The sequence below is a fragment of the Heptranchias perlo genome, chromosome 25 (genome assembly GCF_035084215.1).
Source record: "Heptranchias perlo isolate sHepPer1 chromosome 25, sHepPer1.hap1, whole genome shotgun sequence".
In the NCBI taxonomy this organism is placed as follows: domain Eukaryota; kingdom Metazoa; phylum Chordata; class Chondrichthyes; order Hexanchiformes; family Hexanchidae; genus Heptranchias; species Heptranchias perlo.
Window position 1 is genome coordinate 10,982,111 of NC_090349.1, and position 23,403 is coordinate 11,005,513.

At 42.0% G+C, this 23,403-nt stretch overlaps 2 protein-coding genes across 5 annotated transcripts in view; both read right to left on the reverse strand.

Moving 5' to 3' along the window:
• LOC137342011 (uncharacterized) overlaps window positions 1–1,056 on the reverse strand; it is a 116,986-nt gene extending 115,930 nt beyond the window's left edge. Inside the window, exon 1 of the mRNA XM_068005590.1 lies at window positions 948–1,056. Within this exon, the coding sequence (XP_067861691.1) occupies window positions 948–1,044 (97 nt within the window). The 5' untranslated portion in view covers window positions 1,045–1,056. The remainder of the gene's footprint in view (window positions 1–947) is intronic.
• Window positions 1,057–6,160: 5,104 nt separating this feature from the next.
• Window positions 6,161–23,403, reverse strand: part of mzt2b (mitotic spindle organizing protein 2B) — a 29,340-nt gene continuing 12,097 nt past the window's right edge. For 2 of the 4 annotated variants that reach the window (XM_068005592.1, XM_068005594.1), the window contains exons 4-5: window positions 19,905–20,084; window positions 6,161–7,243 (exon numbers count right to left, since the gene is read on the reverse strand). In XM_068005592.1, the coding sequence (XP_067861693.1) occupies window positions 7,068–7,243; window positions 19,905–20,084 (356 nt within the window). In that variant the 3' untranslated portion in view covers window positions 6,161–7,067. Of the gene's footprint in view, window positions 7,244–12,595; window positions 12,685–19,904; window positions 20,085–23,403 lie in introns of those variants that run through there. The other 2 variants (XM_068005595.1, XM_068005596.1) reach the window with 2 other exon arrangements.

Sequence of the window (23,403 nt, forward strand, 5' to 3'; positions counted from 1 at the left end):
GTGCTATGGGATCTTTTACATCCAGCGGGAGAGCAGATGGGGCCTCAGTTTAAAGTCTCATCCGAAAGTCGGCACCTCTGACAGTACTGCACTGGTGTGTCAGCCTAGATTTTGCGCTCAACCTTCTGACTCAGAGGTGAGAGTGCTACCATTGAGCTACGCCTGACACATCTGCAAAATGTGCAGCAGAGTGAATTTTCCTCAGTGGCTTTAAGTTTCCACATCATTATTTCTGTTCAAAAACTTTCATAGTCGTGCCTCTTGTAGTTATTCATTACTATACATGACCTGTGACTGCACATGATTTGTCTGGCTATTTTGTAGACAATTTGACCATCCAACAAACGTAACAAAAAAAATCCAGAACAGGAGAGGCCACTGATATTAGAGATTCATAAACTTTTCAATGTCCAGCATTTGCTTCCTCCCCATCTTTCGTCCATTCCTTCTGTCCTCATCCATTGACCTTTTGCCCCCGACCCTTTACCCCTCTTCTGCCCCTAACTCCATACCTTCCCCCTCTGCTTCCACCCTCTATCCCTAGCTTCTGTTCTCCTTCTCCCTCCAAACTCACCCCTTGGCCATTTTTCTCCCTGTATCTGAAGCTTCTATCTTGGCTACTGCCATTTTGTCTTCACTGCCCTTTCATCCTCTCTGTTCCCAGCTCCTGCCCTCTTGCCTCTTCTGCCTCCAAACCTTTGCCTTTCAGCCCCTCTGTCCCTATCCCCTGTTCAACGTTGCTCCCTGTCCTGAGCTGAGCTCCTCAGCTCCATCTACCCCCTGGCGGCCAGTGGCGGTAGGGCAGAGCCACCAGTTGCCGAGCTGATAGCGCAGGGAGTTAGTGTGAGGCGGGGCGAGGCGGGGCGGCGGCGGCGGCCGGTGTGATGAGCCGGGCTGGGGGAGATAGGTGGGTGAGAAGGCCGGACGCTGTTCCCCGCCGCAGTTACCGTGCTGCCGGTTGCTGTAGAGCCCGTGACAGTCCTGCAGGATCCTCTGGTCGGTCGGGGTAATAACGGCATCGATGCTGTTGGCCACCGGGCGCATTCGAGGTCCCGGTCTGAACATCACTGCGCTGACAGGAGGCGCGCACGCAGCGTAACACACCGGGTGCGTGCGTGCGTGCGCGGGCACGCCGTGGGGCGCGCGGCGCCATATTGGCACGGCAGGTGCGTGCACGTACTCGCCACCGTGTACCTTAACTGAGAGCTCAGAACGTGGGTTGGTGGGGCTGGCACCGCACGACAGATGCCCCCGAACAACAACTTGCATTCATATACTTAAAAAGGAAAATTTGCAGAGCTATGGGGAAAGAGCAGGGGAGTGGGACTAATTGGATAGCTCTTTCAGAGAGCCAGCACAGGCACGATGGGTCGAATGGCCTCCTTCTGTGCTATATGATTCTACGTAGCACCTTTAACATAGGAAAACATCCCAAGATGTTTCACAGGTTCCAAACCCAGAACCTCCACCTAGGACATGTGCAGCAGGAGCATGAGAACACGATCCCCTCCAATTTCCCCTCCAAGACACACCCCATCCCAACTTGGATATATAATTGCCGTTCTTTCATCTTGCTGGGTCAATATCCTGGAATTCCCTACCTAACACCATTGTGGGAGTACCTTTACTACATGGACTGCAGCAGTTCAAGAAAAGGCCCATAACCACCGTCTCAAGGGCAACGAGGGTTGGGCAATAAATTCTGGCCCTACCACCGATCGTATATCCTGAGAATTAAAAATTCTATAATGTGTATGGATTTTCAAGTTTGCTAAGGTGTCCTATAGGAGGCTTGTTACAAAAATCCAGGTGTATGAACGTAGCAGCTTGGATGAAAAGTTGATTGTTGGTCAGGAAACGAAGGATTACGGTGAACGTGGCCGTAGTGCTGAGCCTGGCTCGGGCAGAGCCACCAGTTGCCTGATTGAAGATGGGTTGGAAGTGGTGTACTCCAGGAGTCAATGCTGAGCCCACTTTAGTTCTCGGTATGTATAAGTGATTTGGACTTGAGCATAGGGAGCACAACTTTGAAATTTGCTGGGGACACTAAAAATAGGTTTGGCAACCAGCAAGGGGGACATGGATTAGTGGAATGGATGCAATTTAATGTGAAGAACTGAGGTAATACATTTTGGGAGGTAAAACAATAAATGCAAGTATACGCTCAATGGAAATTTGTTGAAGGGTATGGATGAACAGAGGGATCTGGGGTTTAAATATGTTATTCCCTGAAAACGTGACTGCATCTAGATAAAGCAATTAAAAAATCTAATAGCATTTAGGATTTTTAAATAGGGACACGAGTCTAAGAGTAAAATCACTCAGGAGATGGTACTCAGTAAAATAATGGGACTCAAGGCGGATAAATCCCCTGGACCTGATGGCTTCCATCCTAGGGTCTTGAGGGAAGTGGCAGTAGGGATTGTGGATGCTTTGGTGATAGTTTTCCAAAATTCCCTGGACTCAGGAGAGCTCCCGGCAGATTGGAAAACTGCTAATGTAACACCGTTATTTAAAAAGGGTAGTAGGCAGAAGGCTGGAAATTATAGGCCAGTTAGCTTAACATCTGTGGTGGGTAAAATTTTGGAGTCTATTATTAAGGAGACAGTAACGGAACATTTAGATAAGCATAATTTAATAGGACAAAGTCAGCATGGCTTTATGAAGGGGAAGTCATGTCTGACAAATTTGCTTGAGTTCTTCGAGGATATAACGTATAAGGTGGATAAAGGGGAACCAGTGGACATAGTGTATTTAGACTTCCAGAAGGCATTCGACAAGGTGCCACATAAAAGATTATTACTTAAGATAAAAAATCACGGGATTGGGGGTAATATTGTGGCATGGGTGGAGGATTGGTTATCGAACAGGAAGCAGAGAGTTGGGATAAATGGTTCATTTTCGGACTGGCAACCAGTAACCAGTGGTGTTCCACAGGGGTCGGTGCTGGGTCCCCAACTCTTTACAATCTATATTAACGATTTGGAGGAGGGGACCGAGTGCAACATATCAAAATTTGCAGATGATACAAAGATGGGAGGGAAAGTAGAGAGTGAGGAGGACATAAAAAACCTGCAAGGGGATATAGACAGGCTGGGTGAGTGGGCGGAGATTTGGCAGATGCAATATAATATTGGAAAATGTGAGGTTATGCACTTTGGCAGGAAAAATCAGAGAGCAAGTTATTTTCTTAATGGCGAGAGACTGGAAAGTACTGCAGTACAAAGGGATCTGGGGGTCCTAGTGCAAGAAAATCAAAAAGTTGGTATGCAGGTGCAGCAGGTGATCAAGAAAGCCAACGGAATGTTGGCTTTTATTGCTAGGGGGATAGAATATAAAAACAAGGAGGTATTGCTGCAGTTATATAAGGTATTGGTGAGACCGCACCTGGAATACTGCATACAGTTTTGGTGTCCATACTTAAGAAAAGACATACTTGCTCTCGAGGCAGTACAAAGAAGGTTCACTCGGTTAATCCCGGGGATGAGGGGGCGGACATATGAGGAGAGGTTGAGTAGATTGGGACTCTACTCATTGGAGTTCAGAAGAATGAGAGGCGATCTTATTGAAACATATAAGATTGTGAAGGGTCTTGATCGGGTGGATGCAGTAAGGATGTTCCCAAAGATGGGTGAAACTAGAACTAGGGGGCATAATCTTAGAATAAGGGGCTGCTCTTTCAAAACTGAGATGAGGAGAAACTTCTTCACTCAGAGGGTGGTCGGTCTGTGGAATTTGCTGCCCCAGGAAGCTGTGGAAGCAACATCATTAGATAAATTTAAAACAGAAATAGACAGTTTCCTAGAAGTAAAGGGAATTAGGGGTTATGGGGAGCGGGCAGGAAATTGGACATGAAGCTGAGTTCGGATCGGTCAATGCCCTGTGGGTGGCGGAGAGGGCCCAGGGGCTATGTGGCCGGGTCCTGCTCCGACTTCTTGTGTTCTTTAGATTTGTGGTTGGGATCAGATCAGCCATGATCTTATTGAATGGCGGAGCAGGCTCGAGGGGCCGATTGGCCTACTCCTGCTCCAATTTCTTATGTTCTTATGTTCTTATGATAAATTTGTACAAGGCAATAGCTATATTACAGTCGGACTACTGTGTGCAGTTTTGGGTGCCCCATTATTGAAAGGACTTTAAAGCCTTAAAGCGCATTGAGTGTATGGTATACTATTAGCTATGAGAGAATTGAGATCCTGTGTCTATTTCCATGCAAAGAAGACTAAGAGGAGATTTAATAGGGGGTTTTAAAATTATGAAGAGTTTAGAAAGACTATTTCTTTTGGTTGCGGAGGCAGTGACAAGGGGGTCATCAATTTAAAATAGTCATTAAGACGGTGAGAGGTTGGAATTTTTTTTATGCAGAGTGTTGTTGGAGCATGGAATGCATTGCCACAGGGAGTGGTTGAGGCAGAGATCATTACATCTTTTCAGGGATGAATAGATAAATATTTGAGGCTAAGGTACAGGGCTATGGGGAGAGGAGGATGATGGTATTAGTTTTGGATTGCACTAGCAAAGAGCTGGCACAGGCACAATTGGCTGAATAGTATCCTTCTGTGCTGCAATCCTCTATGGTGCTACGTCCTGGAGTGCTGCCCACAACCTTTTGACTCAGAGACATGTGCTACCAATAGGCCAATGGCTGCAGTGTGATTGACAGATAAATGTTATACATAGCAATCTAGAAAGGAAGGTTTCCTGAAGTACTTAGCCATAGATTGATGCCTAAGCAGAAAGCTATGAGGTAGCAACTTTGATCAACATTGATGGCTTTGCAGTTAAAACATATTAACATATTAAGGCTATCTAGACTCATTCTGCATCTATTGACCCCAAGTTGCAACCAGACATTAACCTATAAAACATTCTGTATCATCATAGCTTGTTTCTAAATTTATTGGGTGATTTTGTATATTCAGCTAGACTAGCAGTTTCACCAAGATAAATTTAACATAGCCAGCCCCTTCTGATAGAGATATTAAGATTTTCTTATAATTTCAAAATCAGATGAAATTCCCTATTCATCACAGTAACCTCCTCTGCCACATCAATACAAGGATTTGCTGCAGTTTCTTTTATCAACCTAGGTCTCATGTAAAACTCCAGCAGGTACAAACAAATTCACTGACCCAAGTTCAGTAATTGCTGCTAATCGATGCAGTGGGAGTATGAGAGAAATGTAATGCCATCAGTTTGTTTAACAAATGTACCCATCATTAGTTTTTAATAAGCTCAGAAAATTCCATTAGTCTCTTTTAATTTGTATCAAATTATTTCCGATCTGTGAGGTATAGACTGGTGAATCGCAAGGTTCTCCTAAAGGATTTTTTCCTAAGCCTCAGATGAGATTCCCATTTGTAAGTCGTGCATCTTTTTAAGATTGGCATTTCAACATTCAAAGATTTATGTATAATTCAATCCCTGGTCAGTGCCCAGTTAAATGATCTCAGTTGGGGATCTACAATTAGCTACAGCATCTCAGGTGAGAGAGAGAGAGAGAAGAAATATCAGGCAGGTGTTTTGGTCCTGATCCCTATCAAGTGATTCAACAACTTGCATTTATATAGCACCTTTAACATAGAAAAATGTCCGAAGACACTTCAGAGATGTAATCAAAGAATGGATTCATTTTAAAAGTATTCCCTGCTAGTAAGAGAATGTGTGTGTGTTTTATTTTAGACAGAATCAAGCTTGGCTGTGATGTTTCCACAGTGAAGTAGGCTGTCTTGGGGGAGCGGAACGACTTTCCTCTTCAATGCCGGAGCATAAGATCTTGGTGCCCTCATCACAAAATTGGGCAGAAGCTGCTCACAATTTTCCGTCTGTTATAACGTGAGCAGCTTGTGCCCAATTTTGGCTTCTGTGCTGCCGAGCTCTTTCACCCTGGCACAGTCGAGGCTCACACACAAAGAATGGACACTAAGACGAGATACTGGGAGGTGGCTAGTTCTCACAGAACAAGACCATAATCACAAGACATGCACTTTCAGGATAGGAAAAACATTGCGGGAAAGAGAGCTCTAATTCAAAAAATACACATAATTACTTATTTAAAAGGATTTTCATAAGGAACTGCTAACCAGGCCCCCAAAATGCTGACTGTGAGTGTGTTTTTCTGTTCCTGTTGGCCCAGAATATGAAGGTGTACAGCAACACATCTGGTACTGCAAGTTTATTTGGAGCATGTAGCCCCATTGGGAAGTACATATACACAAAATACATAGCATCAACAGTGCTTCAACCACGCATCAACAGGTAACTGGTCACAGTAAGTAGTTTGATATCTTCTAATCAGTTTAGGACGCAGTGAAAATTAAACCTTTGTGGTTGGGTGAGTGGGTGGGGGATGGCTAGAAATGATCAACATACACAGTTCAAGTCCAATTCACAGAGTATGTGTTGCCCACGGTGAGGAACAATCCTGTGAATTTGCATGGTAACGAAGTGGCATTTTGCAAGTTATAGGAGATTAGGGCCCAGCTTTAGCTCTTCAGCATCCCAGCACAAGAGCTTTATCCGTGTGGAGCACCTGATCTGAAATTCGGGCACTTGCTGCTCAAAGTTTTCTGTGGGTAAAAGTGGACAATACTTCCCCGAATTTTAATACGCAGTCCAGGCGAGTGAAGCGCTAATGTCCGGGACGCTAGTGGAAAACCTGTTGCCTGCCTATCTGAACATAGTTCAACCCTGGCTTTATCACACAAATTATCCAATGAAGTTTATTTGTGGAGGTACTGACCCCACCTCGATGTTACATCAGCACATTTTTAATGATTTATTTTTACAGCAGTGTGCAAATATGAAAGAAAAAAAAAATCTAGATTTGCTAGACCACACGTTATATGAAAGGCAACAACAATCCAGTACAATCACTGAACCAGGCCAGACTTTCCTGTAAGCTTGCATCGCTACGAACAATCTGAAGTGATCTGAGAGTCCGGTGGCAGTAGATTACACGTGCTGGAAGGCAGCTCAGAGAGAAAAAAAGGTCATGACCCCCGTTTTATAACCCCTCCGCCCAGCAACGCAGTCATCTTTAAGTCGGATGTTAGACATCCTTCCATTTACTGGCTGGATGTTGCTTGTGTGCTGCTGCCACTTCCAGTCGTTTTCCCGGTACTGCTGCCTTTGGGGACTCTGGTGGCGCTAGGCTGCCGCGGCACACGCTGGCTGGATCCTTCGCGGATGGCGCTTCGCTCCGCCTGTACGCCACTGATGGCAGTGTTGGATTTATTTCTCACTGCGAAGGAAAGAAGGGGGGTAAAAAGAAAGCAGTCAGTTTTGTAATCCGTACATTTTGGAATCTAAAAGCATCTCACATTCTAGCAGAGGTAATAGCTAGTGTTCCTCTAAGGTGAAAATATGGGTCAGAATACATCCTGTTGTAATGTGAGCTGTAGTGATGGGTGCTTTATCAACATGGGGTCTATTTGATCCTCTTCATTCCAGAGAACAACAACCCAACAGTGGTTCTGATTAAAACTAACAGACATGATGTCAAAAGGAGGAGAAACAGGCAATATAAAATGTGGCAGCACTGGCAGAGTTTAATCCCTGCTTCCCAGTATCAGCCACGATAGCAGTTTGGGTACCACAATTGGCCTCGGTGTTCCCAATCTATGGAGGGAAGGAAAGAAATAAATAAAAAGTAGCCAGGGTTCCTGCTCCTGATCACTGTTCACTTACCCTTGCGGGTCGTACAGAAATAGACATTGTGAGAACAGGGACTTTGCTGTGATGGCCATATAGTTGGATAGCCTGCCGACACATACTGGAGGGTAATCGCTGGCTGCAGTATCAGAGCAGCATGACTTATGGTTGGCAGGAGAGCAGCATTGTGGGGGAGGGGGGAGAAAGAAGAAAAGAGTGCCAACATATATTTTTCCTTCTTTGGAAAAGATTTTTAGTTTTTTTGGGTGGAAGCCATTGAGGAAGGGAACAATTACATTCTCATGCAGAGGTGAGGTGATCCGTCAAAGGGAAGAAAAGCATAGACAGACTCACTCTCCCTAGTAATGTCCCTGTTAGTGAATCATCAAGCAGTAAAGATAGCAGTGGACACGTCCACAACCAAGACTGACCTCGCCTTAATTGCTTAACTGAAAGGGGTTGCTTGATTGAAATGGGGAGGGGGGGGGGATGGGGGAAGGAAGAGAGAAAAGATGGTCAATGACAAATTAATTAAAACTTTAAAGTAATTTTGCTCAATTAATGTGGTATCCCTTTCCTTTTAATCTCACCACGCAAAGGCTTTTGTTGTAGAGTTGTGCAGATAACCCGCTCCCAGATCTCTGCCAGTACTACTTTGGAAAAGAGCTGCAGGGTACGATTCCCTGCGGACCCTCCCCTTCCCACCGAGGCAGAACCAGGCCTATGCTCATTGCGACAGCTGCACTGTCAAGATTGGGAACTCAACACGTGGAGAATGGCCGCTTTGTGGAGGGCCTAGGTTCTCAACTGCTGCGTGAGATAAACCAGTCCGGGGCGGGGTGGGGCAGAAGTACATCATCTTTCCCAGGACTGCTAATGAATTTATGGAGAGCACAAAGCCATAAATCCTTAGCCAGATCATTCCTTCATTCATTACTTTTTGATATAAACTGAAATTGTTCCCACAGAAAACTGAATTTTTTTCTTAAAATCCATCAATAGTATGTAAAAAAAAAATTAATTTGAGGTGGTAAAAAAACCACATGGTACAGACTATAACCTTTTGCTTGGAAGTTGCATCACTAAAATACTCCTCAAATTGGAAAGCACATAATTCAATGAAAAAACATGGTTCCCTGTACAAGTTCTGGTGCTGCTTCCAACAATCAACTCCCTTACTTGAGGTGAGCGAGAGAGAGAGAAAATTCAGAGACAGAAACAAGTCTGCTCAAATTTCTGCATAAAACAGAGCAGTTTCTCGTCTTTGGAAAGACTCTAATGACTAGCTTGGAAACCATCTGCACGATCGGAATCACCAACATTTTTCACTCCACTTTGAAATTTTACTGCTGAAAAGACTTGGCACTTTTGACATCACCGTGCTGTGCAAATTTAATTAATCTCTGAATGTGGGCCATGATCTTTGAACACTTGCTCTTTGTGGGTATTAACCACATTCCCACCCCTCCACAAAAGCTATGATAGACATTTTTCCTCTCTGTCTCAGAGGAACACCAGCAATTATTCAAAGCGTTTCAGAGCACTGGAAATAGATTGATTACAAAAGCAGCTTTTAGCAGAGCAAATAAAAAAGGAAATGTGAAAGCCAACTACTGGCAGCCTAATCGTGCTCCCCTGCCATTGCCCACAGTATGGAAACTACAGCACAAAGCAAGCCAGGTCTACCACATCGCCAACAGCAGGGTAACTTGCAGCCAAGATGGGAAGTCCGATTGCAGGAATTCATAAATCAGCAGGTAACAAGCGCATCTATTCCAACAACAGGCACCAGCAGGATCATACTAGAACCGGATTCCACGGGGTCTGCCCGAGTGTCACATATGGTATCTGGCTTCACCGGTTTTTAAGAACAGACATGGTCAATCACTTGGGCTGTTGTCCACACAGGTCTGTGATCAGCCAGCAATGATCAGCTTCAGGAACTGGCCACTGACTCAGTTGTTTTTGAGGTTGAGAAGCAGCAATTCAAAAACAAAGATGAAACTCACGACGTACAAGATCCCGTAATCTAAATGGCAATAATTAACTCGACAGTATATGTTTAGCGTGGGGAATTTTCCACCCAAGTCTCCACTTTAGGTCGCATCTGCAAAGATCCGTACGCATCTCAGGTCAAGTTTATTATCTACGTACAACTACAACTAACCGGTTCCGCACCAGTGTGGGCTAACACACAGGCCTTTTACACCAAGGGGGCTGGAATTTTATTACAAGAAAGAGGAAATAAAACACAATCAGCTTGTGTTTCGTTAAATGTGCTTTTCCCACAGTTGTACTTTCATGTGAAGTGCATCAAAATCTTTTAACGTGTCATGTACAAGGGATGTTACAAGGTCCTCTGTCTGCCTTTCTGTGCATCCCTCTCCTCCCTCCAAATACACACACAGAACCAGGCCATTCACTCCAACCAGTCCATGTCAGCGTTTACCCTCCACGTGAGCAAATAGTTCTAATCCACAGCTCTCATCCTCATCCGCACTAAACCCCACATTCACATCACGCCCGTCCCGTCCAAGCTCCATTGGCTCACTCTATGTGATAACCACCAGGCTACTGTACCTATGCTACCGAACTAGCAGCCCATTGATCTTAAATTCAAATCTCATTGTGGTAAATTATGAAACTGAATTCAACAAATCTGCTAAATTGTGAGCTAGCACCTGAAAATGACCAAGAAAGCTGCCAGTATGTCATAAAAATCAAACTAGTTCACTAATGTATGTTAAGAAAGGAAATCCACTAACTATCTAGCCTACATGTGACTCCAGTCTTGTAATATGTGGTTCATTCTTAATGCCCTGTGAAGTGGCTTAGCAAGCCACTCAGTTGTAAAACAAGTATTATTGGCAACTAGGAATGGGCGACAAATACAGTTTTCCCAAAATCCTGGGAAAAATACTATCGAAAAAATGTAATTTCAGAACTCGTGCCATCATTTTCAAATCTTTCCGTGGTCTCATCTTAGTCATCTCTGTTCCACCACTGATGGCAGAGCAGTCAGCTGTCTCAGCCCAACTCTCTGGAGGTCCCCTCTCCCTGTGTATAAAAGTCTCTTTAAAACCAATCTCTTCAATCAAGCCTTTGGTCATCATTCAGCTCCTCAAAAAACTTTGGGTCTGTTTGTTTCTTCCTCTGAAGTGCCTTGGAATGTTTTTCTGTGTTAAAGGCATTATATTAATGCAAGTTCTTCTTGTCCATTATAAGTGTTTTAAAAGCTGGGATATCAAGACTTCAGCCCCAGCCCTGGCTATCTAATATCTGAAGCCCAGGCAACTTGGGCTTATACTTCTTATTTGCTGGTTTGACCAGTTTTAATTTTGTGGGCCTGAAGGTTTGATGAAACAGCTGTAGTTGGTGCTGCTGCTTCTTGAATTAGATCAAAATCTAATATATTACACACAAACACACATATATATCAAACATGGATTTAAACTTTATCTGTGGTCCTCCAAACTACCATTGTGTGCACCTCTGCAATATTGGAAAGCTTGTTCACCCCTATTAATGGGTTTTCTATTGCTGGCTAACTCAAAAAGTTAATTCCAATCCAGAATCAGGCGTTTAAATGTCAATCACAACCATCATTTACACTCACCTACCATCAATGTGGTGCATTTTGCATTCCATCTTTATGGTGTGGTATGGAGTGGCGGAGGTGGGGGGGGGGGGGGGGGGCGGGGGAAAAGAGAAGGGAAGAAACCAGCAGGATCAGTCTCTTCCCCACAGTGTTGGCCATTTGCAGTGCAGGACTGACCTGACAGCTGTGAAGCGCACACTTCCCATATGCCAGCCCTCTGGGTTGGCAATGGAGTACATGCACTACTGAGATGCAGCAATCAAGATAGGGTGACATGCAAGGAGGAAGAGCCCTGCTGGTCAATTTGATTTATATTTTGCAGGAAAATTTGGTATTTGACAATGGGTGGGAAGAAAGGAGGAAGGACAAATAAATCAACTAAACATACACCTCAAATGTTTGTGAAATAAAAATCAAAAAAGAAAAATAAATGGTGACCAGCAGATGGGAACTTGCAGATGCAGTGCCAAGTGTAATAGCACGGGGCTAATCTCTAAGGTACAGGGCCAAATCTAACATTTTGTCAACAGCAGCACGTTGTGTATCTTCAGTTTACACTCAAACCAAAGGAACGGAATCCATTCTGATGCTAAAAGGGCAGTGGATTTCCAGGTGTGGGAACGCCTAACTACTTTATGGTAGTGGTTAACTGGAGACAGAATAGCCGAGCAATTAACCAAACAACATCATATGAGAACCCCAGAAGAGAAACTTTCTACATCCAAACACATTACATTTGAGTATCATGCAATTCTCTCAAGGTCTCAAACAACGTAAAAGGATGGAACAAGAAAGGGATATTCAGCCCTTCGAGCCTGTTCCTTCGGCAGAATGTCTACAATCTAACACATCATGGACTCTGCTGACCAAATTACCCGAGGGAAAAGTTCTATATGCAACTATCCCCAAAGCAAATCAAGTACAGACAATTTTTTCTCTGGATAACCACATTATGAGAGAAAAGATTTATCCAACCATTTGATGCCAGAGTGGTCTATTATTGCAATTTATCATCTCATTTTGAATTAATGGGTTCTGGATCATATCACAAAGAATTCAATAACATATTAGAGTTTAAAATTCTAGGTCTTAACGAATTGGATTGCTTCTAATGTATTAGGCTCTGATTAATTAGCAGCGTATTTCAGACTTGAGTCTCAAGCTGTTCATTGGGCATCTGGGTTAAGCCTGGGTCTTGAAACAAAGGCAAATGTGAAATCGGAGTTCTTCTCATCCTTTTAGTTCAATCTCAAGACGACCAAAAAGCAGATAGGTGCAGCAATAATATAGCATCCTTCATTTTCACAGGTTTAAATCCTGCAACACAAAGTCAGATACCTGCAGTTACTCTACAGTTTCAGGTTCTCAGGGAATAGATCTTCCTCTCACCCGAGGATTCCTAGAAAAGTCTGGTCTCTTACTATCAAAAAGGGCTAAAATAATGACAAAAAAGACGAGTTCAGGTTAAGCCAAAATGATTAATGTGGGAATAATAATATGGGAACTAAAAACTATGTTGAAAGGCACGTTAACTACTGCTGGTTCCACGCTTACAATGCAGGATGTTTAGGAGTGACTGATGAGGCCATTACCAGCTGATGCCAGTTACAGAAATTACACATGCATAGTCTTCCCCCAATTATTATTTTTTTAAAATTCTTTGGGAAACAAACCTGGAAATTCCCACCGAAATCTGACAATGTGTTCATTAGTAAAGTTTTAGAGGTTAATGACAATGCACAAGAAATAAAGCAGACATCTGAACTGTAGGTTTTCTAAGTGGGGACCACAAGGTCAGATTTCTGTCCTTCTGGGACCATGCACAAGGACAGTATCAGGAGAATTCTGTAGTTGTTGATTTATAAGCATGTAGTGTCATTTCTGTTGCTGAAGACCAATAAAAATATTTTCTACTATAAGCCGACTATTTTTCTTTGGGCTGAAGTTAGGATAGGGGTCCATGGAAATGTGTCAATATTTGGAGGGGGTCCCGCACAAAGGAAATCACTGTTCTAAACCCAAGGGTGGACAACTACCTCCAATGACCAAGGAAAATATAGTACAGTAGCTTGGGTTTAAAAAAAATCAGAAGTCAATGGCTTCAAGCATTATCTAAGATAAGTGGTCATGGTTCCTTTGGACTCATCAGGAGATACCTGTACTATATCTGTAGCCAACAACATGGCCATCATTAGCTGCTGAATGGATAGCCCAAGATGGGCACAATCAACAGGCTTGTTCAGAGAACGGGGTTTATTTTCAATTTGGTGACCTGATGCGGAATCATATGCCTTTGATACACAATATTCCTGTATGTTAGCCACATAAGAGGCAGCCAAGCCGACATGCATCACTCCACATAAAAGCCCAGCACACCACTTAAAAACCTTTCAGTTAATTTAACTAATATATCTACATAGAGTTTAGAATAAATAACAGCAGTTTATTAGTTTATCACCGATACTTCAGACCTGCAGACATCTTAGGGTTGGAAAATTCCACTCTTTAAATCAACACACATTGGAAAGCCAGTATGTACTTTTAACTTGCATAATTTGAGTCTAATAATGCTCAACATTGTGGCACCAACTATAAATTTCTACAGTGCTCATTTCTCGTGGGACTTTAAGACGGGTTTCACTGTACTGCAACAAATGGTTACAACAGTAACAATCATGTTGGGTTGCAGTAGAAACGTTTACAGACTAAATGGAGATCCCTGGGAAAAGCCATTTTCATAATCTGAGGAGCCCTGTACTTCAACAAATTTATCTGTATTGCATGTAGCAGAGGGACAATCTTATTGGTTGTAAAGCACTTTGGGACGTCCTGAGGTTGTGAAAGGCGCTATATAACTGCAAGTCTTTCTTTCTTATTGTACATAATAGAAAGAATAAGGGATACTTATCCTGTAGATACCAGCAGATCTTCCTTCTAAACAATTTTCAGTTGCACCAACATTTGGAACATTAGGTGCTCCTTATACAGGTTTGGTGTTGGGGGAAGGTGGGAGGGGAGAGAATGTAACTAATACAGAATATTCATCAGGCAAACTGCAAGTTTTCAAGAAAGCAAGGATGGGTTATTTCTATTGTATGTACATTCCACAATTTAAAGATCACAAGACAGTGATGTAGTGCAAAGATCATTAGGCTAGGGCAATCTGAGGCAGGTAGAATCCTGGACTTCCACTTTAGAGTCTTAGGATGAACCTCAGTCTTGACAGAAATTCAAACTTTCAATGGATGAAGTTTCATCAGCTTCCCATTAGACTCCTACTTGGAGGAACTAAATCAGTGAGGTAGAAAAAGCAAGGGTTCCATCCTTCAACAGTTCACTGCTTATCAGCTGATTGCAACTATTGTCAGGACTGGTCTGCGGAGAAAACCTTCAGCCCAAACTCCCCCAACCCTCCTAACAGAAGCGGTGAGACAACAAATCAATACTGTGATACAACTGGTTAAACCAAAGCTATAGCCATCATTGAGGCTAGTTGTCAGATTATAAGTTCACAGCTGGCAAGGATCAGAATCAAAAGACAGCAGTAGTAGAGATAGGAGCTCCCAGCACCAAAGATCCAGTGAATGGCTGCTTTGAACGAGACACTTTAGCATTAAACCCACATGGAAAATCTGAAGCTTCATTACAGCCTTATTTGCAATATTGGAGAATAAACCAGACAATGGGCACATAGAGCTTTTACAGGCCCAGGGCCTCTTGCCATCCTGACCCCAAGCAATGACACAATTGGGAAAATTAATATGGCAGCTCCTAATAATTCAGTTACCATCCTGATTTCTCCACTCCCCCGTGCCACCCAACGCCCCCCACCCAAATAAATAATTCCTTTTCCACAAGCTCATCAGCATGTTAAGTACATCACATTATTCATACATGAGACAGACACGGAGTTGCTGGATACGACAAGGTCACTTAGACAGCATTGCATTTAAGGCCATGAACGAGCATGTTAGCAGGTGATTAGATGAAGCAACCGAACATGGACAATCTCAGAGCTGGCTAGATGAATAAGCAAATGATTCTGTCTCAAACTCCTTATAGGCCAACTTCAAGTACATTTTCTGCATACACATTTTATCTTAATGGCTTTAGGCAGAAAGTGATGCTTTTAACACACACCACATTACTACAAGAATCCGTCCCATCTTTCAAATGGGATTAATTGGTAAAACTGAATTACTTTGTGAATGCATTATGACAAAAAAAAGGCTCATGTACATTAGGACTAGTGAGTCAGCTTTTATGAGATGGATATTTGTGCAGCACTCAGTGTTTCCATATATCTGGATATCAAGAAAATTCCAACCCTTAGATCAACTACTTCCTAACCCACTTCCCTTTAAAGAGACAGTCAGATCGCACCAGGAACCAGAGCTCACATGTTATTGCTTAATCTTTCTTCTTTACTGATTATTGGAGCATACCTTTGGGAGCCCTTTGAAATTGGTCATAAGCAGGTAGTTTTGTTTAAAAAATCTTTGGTTTCAACATTATTCAACTACTCCCTTCCCTTAATCCAACTGCTTGTTCTTTACAGTCATTGGTGACCACTGCATACCCTCTTCTCAACAAAAAAAAAATCACAAAATAGTTACAGATGAGAAAGTACATCTGACCCATCTAAATTAATTCATCAATCCAGAAAGATGGTAAAGCATCCCCAATTGCAGCATCCAATTGTTTGTTAAATGCTTCCAGGGTTTTGCCTCTATTATGCTATCTGGAAGAGTATTCCACATAGATTACTCTATGTCCTAGATTTTTATCCTGTTTTAGTTTGAATCGGTGTCTCGTTGTCCCACTCTTGCAATAGTCCGTAACTATCTTATATACCTCTAGTAGCAAAATTAAAGCCCATGGGGTTAAAGGGACAGTGGCAGCGTGGATACAAAATTGGTTAAAGGACAGAAAGCAAAGAACAGTTGTTTTTCAGACTGGAGGGAAGTATACAGTGGTGTTCCCCAGGCATCACCATTAGGATCACTGCTCTTTTTGATATATATTAATGACCTGGACTTGGGTATAGAGAGTATAATTTCAAAGTTTGCAGATGACACGAAACTCAGAAATGTAGTAAACAATGTGGAGAATAGTAACAGACTTCAGGACATGGATAGACTGGTGAAATGGGCAGACACATGGCAGATGAAATTTAACATAGAGAAGCATGAAGTGATACATTTTGGTAGGAAGAATGAGGAGAGGCAATATAAATTAAATGGTACAATTTAAAGGGGGTGCAGGAACAGAGAGACCTGGGGGTGAACATACACAAATCTTTGAAGGTAGCAGGACAAGTTGAGAAGGCTGTTAAAAAAAGCATATGGGATCCTGGGCTTTATTAATAAAGGCATAGAGTACAAAAGCAAAGAAGTTATGATAAACCTTTATAAAACACTGGATAGGCCTCAGCTAGAGTATTGTGTTCAATTCTGGGCACCAAACTTTAGGAAGGATGTCAAGGCCTTACAGAGGGTGCAGAAGAAATTCACTAGAATGGTACCAGGGATGAGGGACTTCAGTTATGTGAAGAAGCTGGGGTTGTTCTCCTTAGAACAGAGAAGGTTAAGGGGAGATTTGATAGAGATGTTCAAAATCATGAACGGTTTTGATGGAATAAATGAGAAACTGTTTCCAGTGGCAGAAGGGTCAGTAACCAGAGCACACAGATTTAAGGTGATTGGCAAAAGAGCTAGAGACGACATGAGGAAACTTTTTTTAAGGTAGTGAGTTGTTGTGATCTGGAATGCACTGCCTGAAAGGGTGGTGGAAGCAGAGTCAATAATAACTTTCAAAAGGGAATTGGAGAAATACTTGAAGGAAAAAAAATTATAGGGCTATGGGGAAAAAGCAGGGGAATGGGACTAATTAGATATCTCTTTCAAAGGGCTGGCACAGGCACGATGGGCCAAATGGCTTCAGTCTGTGCTGTAAGACCACCTCTCAGATGGAGAAGCCCAAGTTTTCACACTAGCCTCGTGGATCTTCTCTGTGGTGCCTCCAGTGCTTGAATGTCTCCTTTGTGCCTTGGTGACTAGAACTGGGCACAATTCTCAAGGTACAGTTTAAGCAGAGCACTATAAAGTTTTATCACAACTTCCTCTGATTCATTCCCCTGTTTTGGCTATGTACTTCAACATTCTATTGGCTATCAATCAGCTGGACATTTTTAGCATTGAGTCGACAAAGACACCTAGGTCTCTTTCAGCGTCATCCTTGGCTATTGCAACCACTGCATACAGATGTCTTTACATTTTTCAAGAGGAGCTATTTTTAAAATATCAAATCTTCATGCTACTGGCTAGCTCATACACAGGTTTACCAATAAACACAGGGTTAACTTCTGGGATTTTGAGACAGAGAGCACAGTTGCACCTGCTCCACAAAGTATTTCAGATTAATAGAACATGTCAAAAAGCAAGCAACAGTATTAAATTATACACAGACAAGGCTACAACAATGACTGGAAGAGAATTCAAACACGAAAAGCTGTATTTTAGGAGGTACAGGTGCCTCCAAATACTCACCTTTACCGTTATATATTATGACTCAGTTATAACCACAAACATTAATAGAGAGGTTACTGTAAAGCAACCAGCTGATTTATCAAAAGAGTGAGCGTTAGCCACCAGCTAAAGAGTTTAGCAAATAAAATGAAGCACTGTGGGATTAAGTTGCTACACTGACACTACTGGGTCGGTCTAGCTTCTATCCCCACTACCAGTGGTTAGCGAGTTACACTGCATTTTATTACGGAACAGACACTCTTGATTCAATTATAAAGCCCTTGTTGCATCTCAATGAGGTAACTGGCACCAACTTATTCTAGTGTCAAGTATACTGAAACAATCATTAAGAAATCAAAAGCTCTCAATATGAAAATAAAGCCTTGATCACTTCAATCTCTGTAGTCAAGAAGCTAATTCCCTGATTGAGTGCAGTCGACCTCAATGCATCCTACAGAATTGGGAAGAGTTATTGGATTAGTTCCATACAACCTGACAGATTCAGTGAACTAGGAGTTAAGGTTTTCATAAAATTACTTTTAAAAAGCACAAGGTCTTAATGCATAACGAGAAAATCTGATGTGGAGACAGCGTCCATTGCTGCTGCGTAACAAAATGCACTCCTATTTTAACAGCGGGGTGCACAGACAGCAAGGTTCTATGATGCTGGGCTACCTTTTGTTATTGTGGGATATTACCACACTGTATAATTAGTATGCTGGGGACAGGTGGAAGAGGAGACAGGGGAAAAAGAAACTGGATAACATACACATCTTGGTACCTCAGCATCACAGTGTGCACTGTATCAGGATCGCAAATCTTTCTGGAATTTACTATCCAAAATAATCCAATACTGCATCAAAATATTTTTATATCCTTTATATCTTTATATCCTAGGTCATCAAAGTCCTAACCTGCAAAGCCCTACCTGAAACTAGCCAGTGCTATCCCTATTATAACTGTTAAAAACACAAGTTACTCCATTTTGACTTTCACTATCCATTTTATATTATAAACACTAAATCCCTTTTAGGGTATTTATAGCTGTAAATACTCAAATAATTCACATAACAAAACCACCAAGCCCCTCAACTGAATTACCTTTGTGTAGTTTATTGAAACACTGGTAGTATCTATTATATTGGCAATCTCAGGTTTAGTGGACTTACAGATATGGAGAAGAAGCATCTCCCAGTTTCTAAAAGAAACATAAAACAAACTTCACCCAAACATGGATAATCCTAATTTACAGAATGTTTAGGAGTTTTATTTTTGGGTCCATTATTGGTAATATTTTCCTATTGTTTCCAAAATACGATTTCTACCTGCAGTTATCAAAAATATTCTTTAAAAAACTTCCTAATATCAGATTATCCACACTCCAAAACATGGCTGACTGGGTAAATACAGTACTTAGTATGGTACTGAGCAATACAGACCAGGGGGACCGTAGGTAGCTGATCTCAGGCCAGCAGTTGGGACACAACAGTTGGCCTCAGCATTGAGCTAGCATCAAAAAAAAAAGCAGGACTTCTGTATCGACTGCTATCCAGTGACTCCTGCTGGACCCTAGAAGCACGTGGAATAGCAGGAAAGGACAGAATTGCACTCAGCTGAACGTACCAAAGTCAAACAATGCACCAAAATTAATTGCCCAGGCTCACCCATAAATAAGCACTTGGGAGAGGTTCCTGATGGCTGCTGAGGCCCATGGTGGCTCAGTGCCTTCAGAAGAGGGCTGATGACAGAATATCGAAGGCAAATTGGAGAATTTTTAAAATATATATAATTATATATATACACACACACAAAATAATTCAAGAAGTATTCAAAACATAAGTAGATGGAATAAAGTGATAGATGTCAATTTAAAAGTGTTATTATGTAGATGACTTGAACATTTACTAAGAATGGCATCCATCAATCACTCAAGAGTACTATCAAAAAGGAAGTAACCTAGGCAAAGGAAACTTCTTATCCTGTTGCTTTAGCTAATCTAATTCTAGATACTAGCCCAAGGGTACAAGGAGTCAGCTCCACTCTGTAAAAGCCTTCAGTTTGTAATCTAGTTCCTAGTGCAATCACTGACTGTACAGGAACCCAGCAGATAAACTAATAAACGCAACCTGAGAAGGGTGAGAACAGGCAGCAAGAAAACTGGAAGGAACCAGGGGGACCTTGAGAGAGAGGTGAGCAAGCATCAGCAGGGTTGTAGACCACAATCTTAGTGGCTAGTCTCGGAGATCGGGCAGAGGAAAAGGAGAGTGCTGGGATTTTACTGTTCTTTGCGGAGACAAACGAATGCTCTAGTTCAGAGAGGAAAGAGATGAAAACACATTAAGGAACACAGGATGTAGAGAGGTACAGAAATTTAGTCCAGTGCAAAGATACAAATTCAACTAATCTATCAGAAACTGTGTGGTTCTAACGAATCTTTGGGCTCTATAGCCACATATATTTTTAAAGAGTGAGTATCATCATCAAAATTGCTTTAAGAAAAAATTATGAGGAACTTTAATATATCCTCTTATTTTGATTTGGTATTTTTGATTTTTTTTTGGAAGATTTTTAGTGAGATACATCATAGTCAGGTGAACTGACTGGGAGCAGTTACTGAGACAAATTATGTAAAGGACTAGGATTAACAGCCAGTACAGTAATTAACCAATGGCATTTCAGCTTCAGCTTGTGTGTTAACAGTCAAGCTCAGTAACTAGCAAGTATCCACAAGGAGGTTTGGTTTTCTTAAAGGGGATCCCAATGGAAAGACTTCCTCTTTAAATTACAAATGCAACAGCATAGTTTACACAAGGCGGGAATTTTAATTTTTTTTTGCACAGTAGCAAATTCCTCCTCATGGGTGGAATCATTTTGTAATATGGTCTCTGGGAGCACATTATAAAAAGGTACTTAACATGGGCCTGTGTCAGGAAGACTTAAAACAATCCACATTATGTTATAGATTATATTACATCACAAGGCTACTGTGCGATAAAATCTTTAGTACAAAAGTTATATGGATTACAGCACCTTTACCCACACTAAAACATTCATACGTAAATTGGCTTCTTAAAAATATATTGCAATAAAATCTGCTCCCCTGTAAAACAGATCTGCAGTTATATTTTAATGTAGAATTACTGCATAACCATCCATTTAGACATTACTATTGCCCAACAGAGATTTGAGTCTTACCTCAAGCTGTTGAGAGAAAGCGAGAGAACGGGAGGGGGGCAGGGAAGAGGAAAATGAGGAAGGACAAGAGACAAATACACAGAGCAAGAAGCTACATTTCCCTCCCAACTTGCACAAAATACAGAAAGACTGGACACCAAGAGCTGGACTTCAGCAGCTTGTTAGCAAGTGCTCAGATAGTGAGAAAGCTCACAGTAACTTTGCCTGGCATATTTCTAAAGGCTGGTCGACCCCCATTTAGAACAGGCAGAGCCCCCATGTAGTATGGCTCCAGTCACAACATCTCATTTCACAAATTGGTTCAGTCAACGGTCAATTGAGTTTTCACTGATGACTCACCATTATCCAATCCTCTTTCTAAAATAAATTAGTAGTTGCACTGTGATTTAATGCTTTTTAAAAAAAGTCAATTTGATTTGGGCTAATCACCCCCAAACTGTCAATCAAACATTCAGAACAATTTTTTAAAATATTAAAAAGGTGCTTTGCTCTTTACGATGTAAAACAAACCAATGCACACTTCAACGCCATAAGATGATCGAAGTCCTTCACACCAGCTGCACAGTGATGAAGATAAAAGATGAAAAGCTACTTGTGTGACATTCTGCTGCCAGTGAATTGATCAGGGAATTAAGGTTCACACCGACAATATAGCCTCTGAGCTATTTTCCTTAATCTATTATCGTAAAAGAATTTTGATACAAAAATTGTGTTTTTTACAAAAATTGGCTTAAGTGCTGCACAAGGAGTGCTATCTTAGATGTGCTGGTTTGGCCAAAGGCTATATCACAAGGGTGAAAGAACCCAATATATTTCTGCAGTTGCGGGTACACTGGGGTATAATTCAATGGGCACTAGCAGCCTTCTGGAACCTAACTCGAGTGGCTACTCGTTCGAGTCTAAATGGCGAGTGTTAGTGGGCTATCTGTCTCTTAGCACCATCATTTGAGCCCAATTCTGTCTTTACTTTGCCTTTACATGCATGTCCTTTCCAGTAGGGGTCAATTAGAAGCCTTTTTTGACCATAGCCAAGGACACAGAGATTTTAAAAATATGGTCTCCTACTGGAAACTAGTAATTAATATGGTATAAAGCAAACATCCAGCTATGGCAGAGGAAACCTGCCCAAACATTACAACTCAATAGCAAGAGTGACCTTGAAGGAGACATTTTAATATTTAATATAAACATTAGATCAATACTTGGAGGGAAAAAATTTGCAGGGCTACGTGGGAAGAGCAAGGGAACGGGACTAATTGGACAGCTCTTTCAAAGAGTCGGCACAGGCACAATGGGCTGAATGGCCTCCTCTTGCGCTGATCCAACTATGATACTATGAAATGAAAGGCACCACTCACAGAATGACTTCTTTTCCTCACAAAACTTGCCACAGGGATAAGATTTCAAATCACACCTTCTCTTTTCAACGATTTCCCATACAAAAAAAGGCAGCACACAGAAAAGTACTTTTTTACCCTACCTCCATTGCTTCATTCCACATTGCTTTCTAGTATTGTGGCTTTCAATCGCATTGTGAACAGTGGTGTTACTCAGATAAAGGGCACCAGAGTCATAGAATGAAACTTCTTCCACACAAAGGCTGCTGATTCTGCTCCGTTACTCAGAGAATTACTTCCAATGCTACTTCTGACATTAACAGTTTGCCAGAAAAATAGACACCAGAGCCAAGCAATTCAGTCATCAGCACATAAAAGTTGCCAGAGTTCCTAACTTTGTAGGCGGGGCCTTTCAGGTGGCAGTGCTCAGATTAATGCTTTAGGCCAAGGGCACAAGACCTGGAGAGTGGCTTGTTTCCCCTCACAAAGTTAGGTAGATACAGGTGATTTTCTGGGAAGCCAAGCTCCAAATAGCACTTGTCACATAAAGTAATTTAATTGTGAGAAAAGGAAAGGCACGAGAATGAGAGACTGAAAAGTGCTGCTTGGAATGAATGTTGGATTGTGGTTTGTTTTTGAATGGCTCGTGTTTGAATGCAGCTGTGCTGCTTGTGTTTTGTCAAGTTGAGCAAGCAGAAATGTAGGCGAGGTCAATGTTAAGCGATAGGTTGTAAAATGTGAGTTGTTTTGAGAAATGTGTGTGTGAATGTTGGTTTCACTGCAGGGATGGTGAACTTCATGACTGGCACTGCCTGATAAGTCATGCAAGAAAATGGAATGGTGTGTGTTTTGTGTTTGCACAAGAAGGATCAGTGCGAGGCAGCTCAGTAAGGGTACAGATTTTGGAGGACACTTTTACAGCATTGCATTGTCAGGGTGGCTGAGTGGTCTGATGCACCAGACTCAAGGACTGCTTATCCTTACCTTACTAAAGGTTGGTGAATTTTGGTCCCTTTCTAGGGGCATGGGTTCGAATCCCACTTCTGATATTAGCTTTTTATCCACACAAATGCCGTCAGCGTCAAACAGCCTG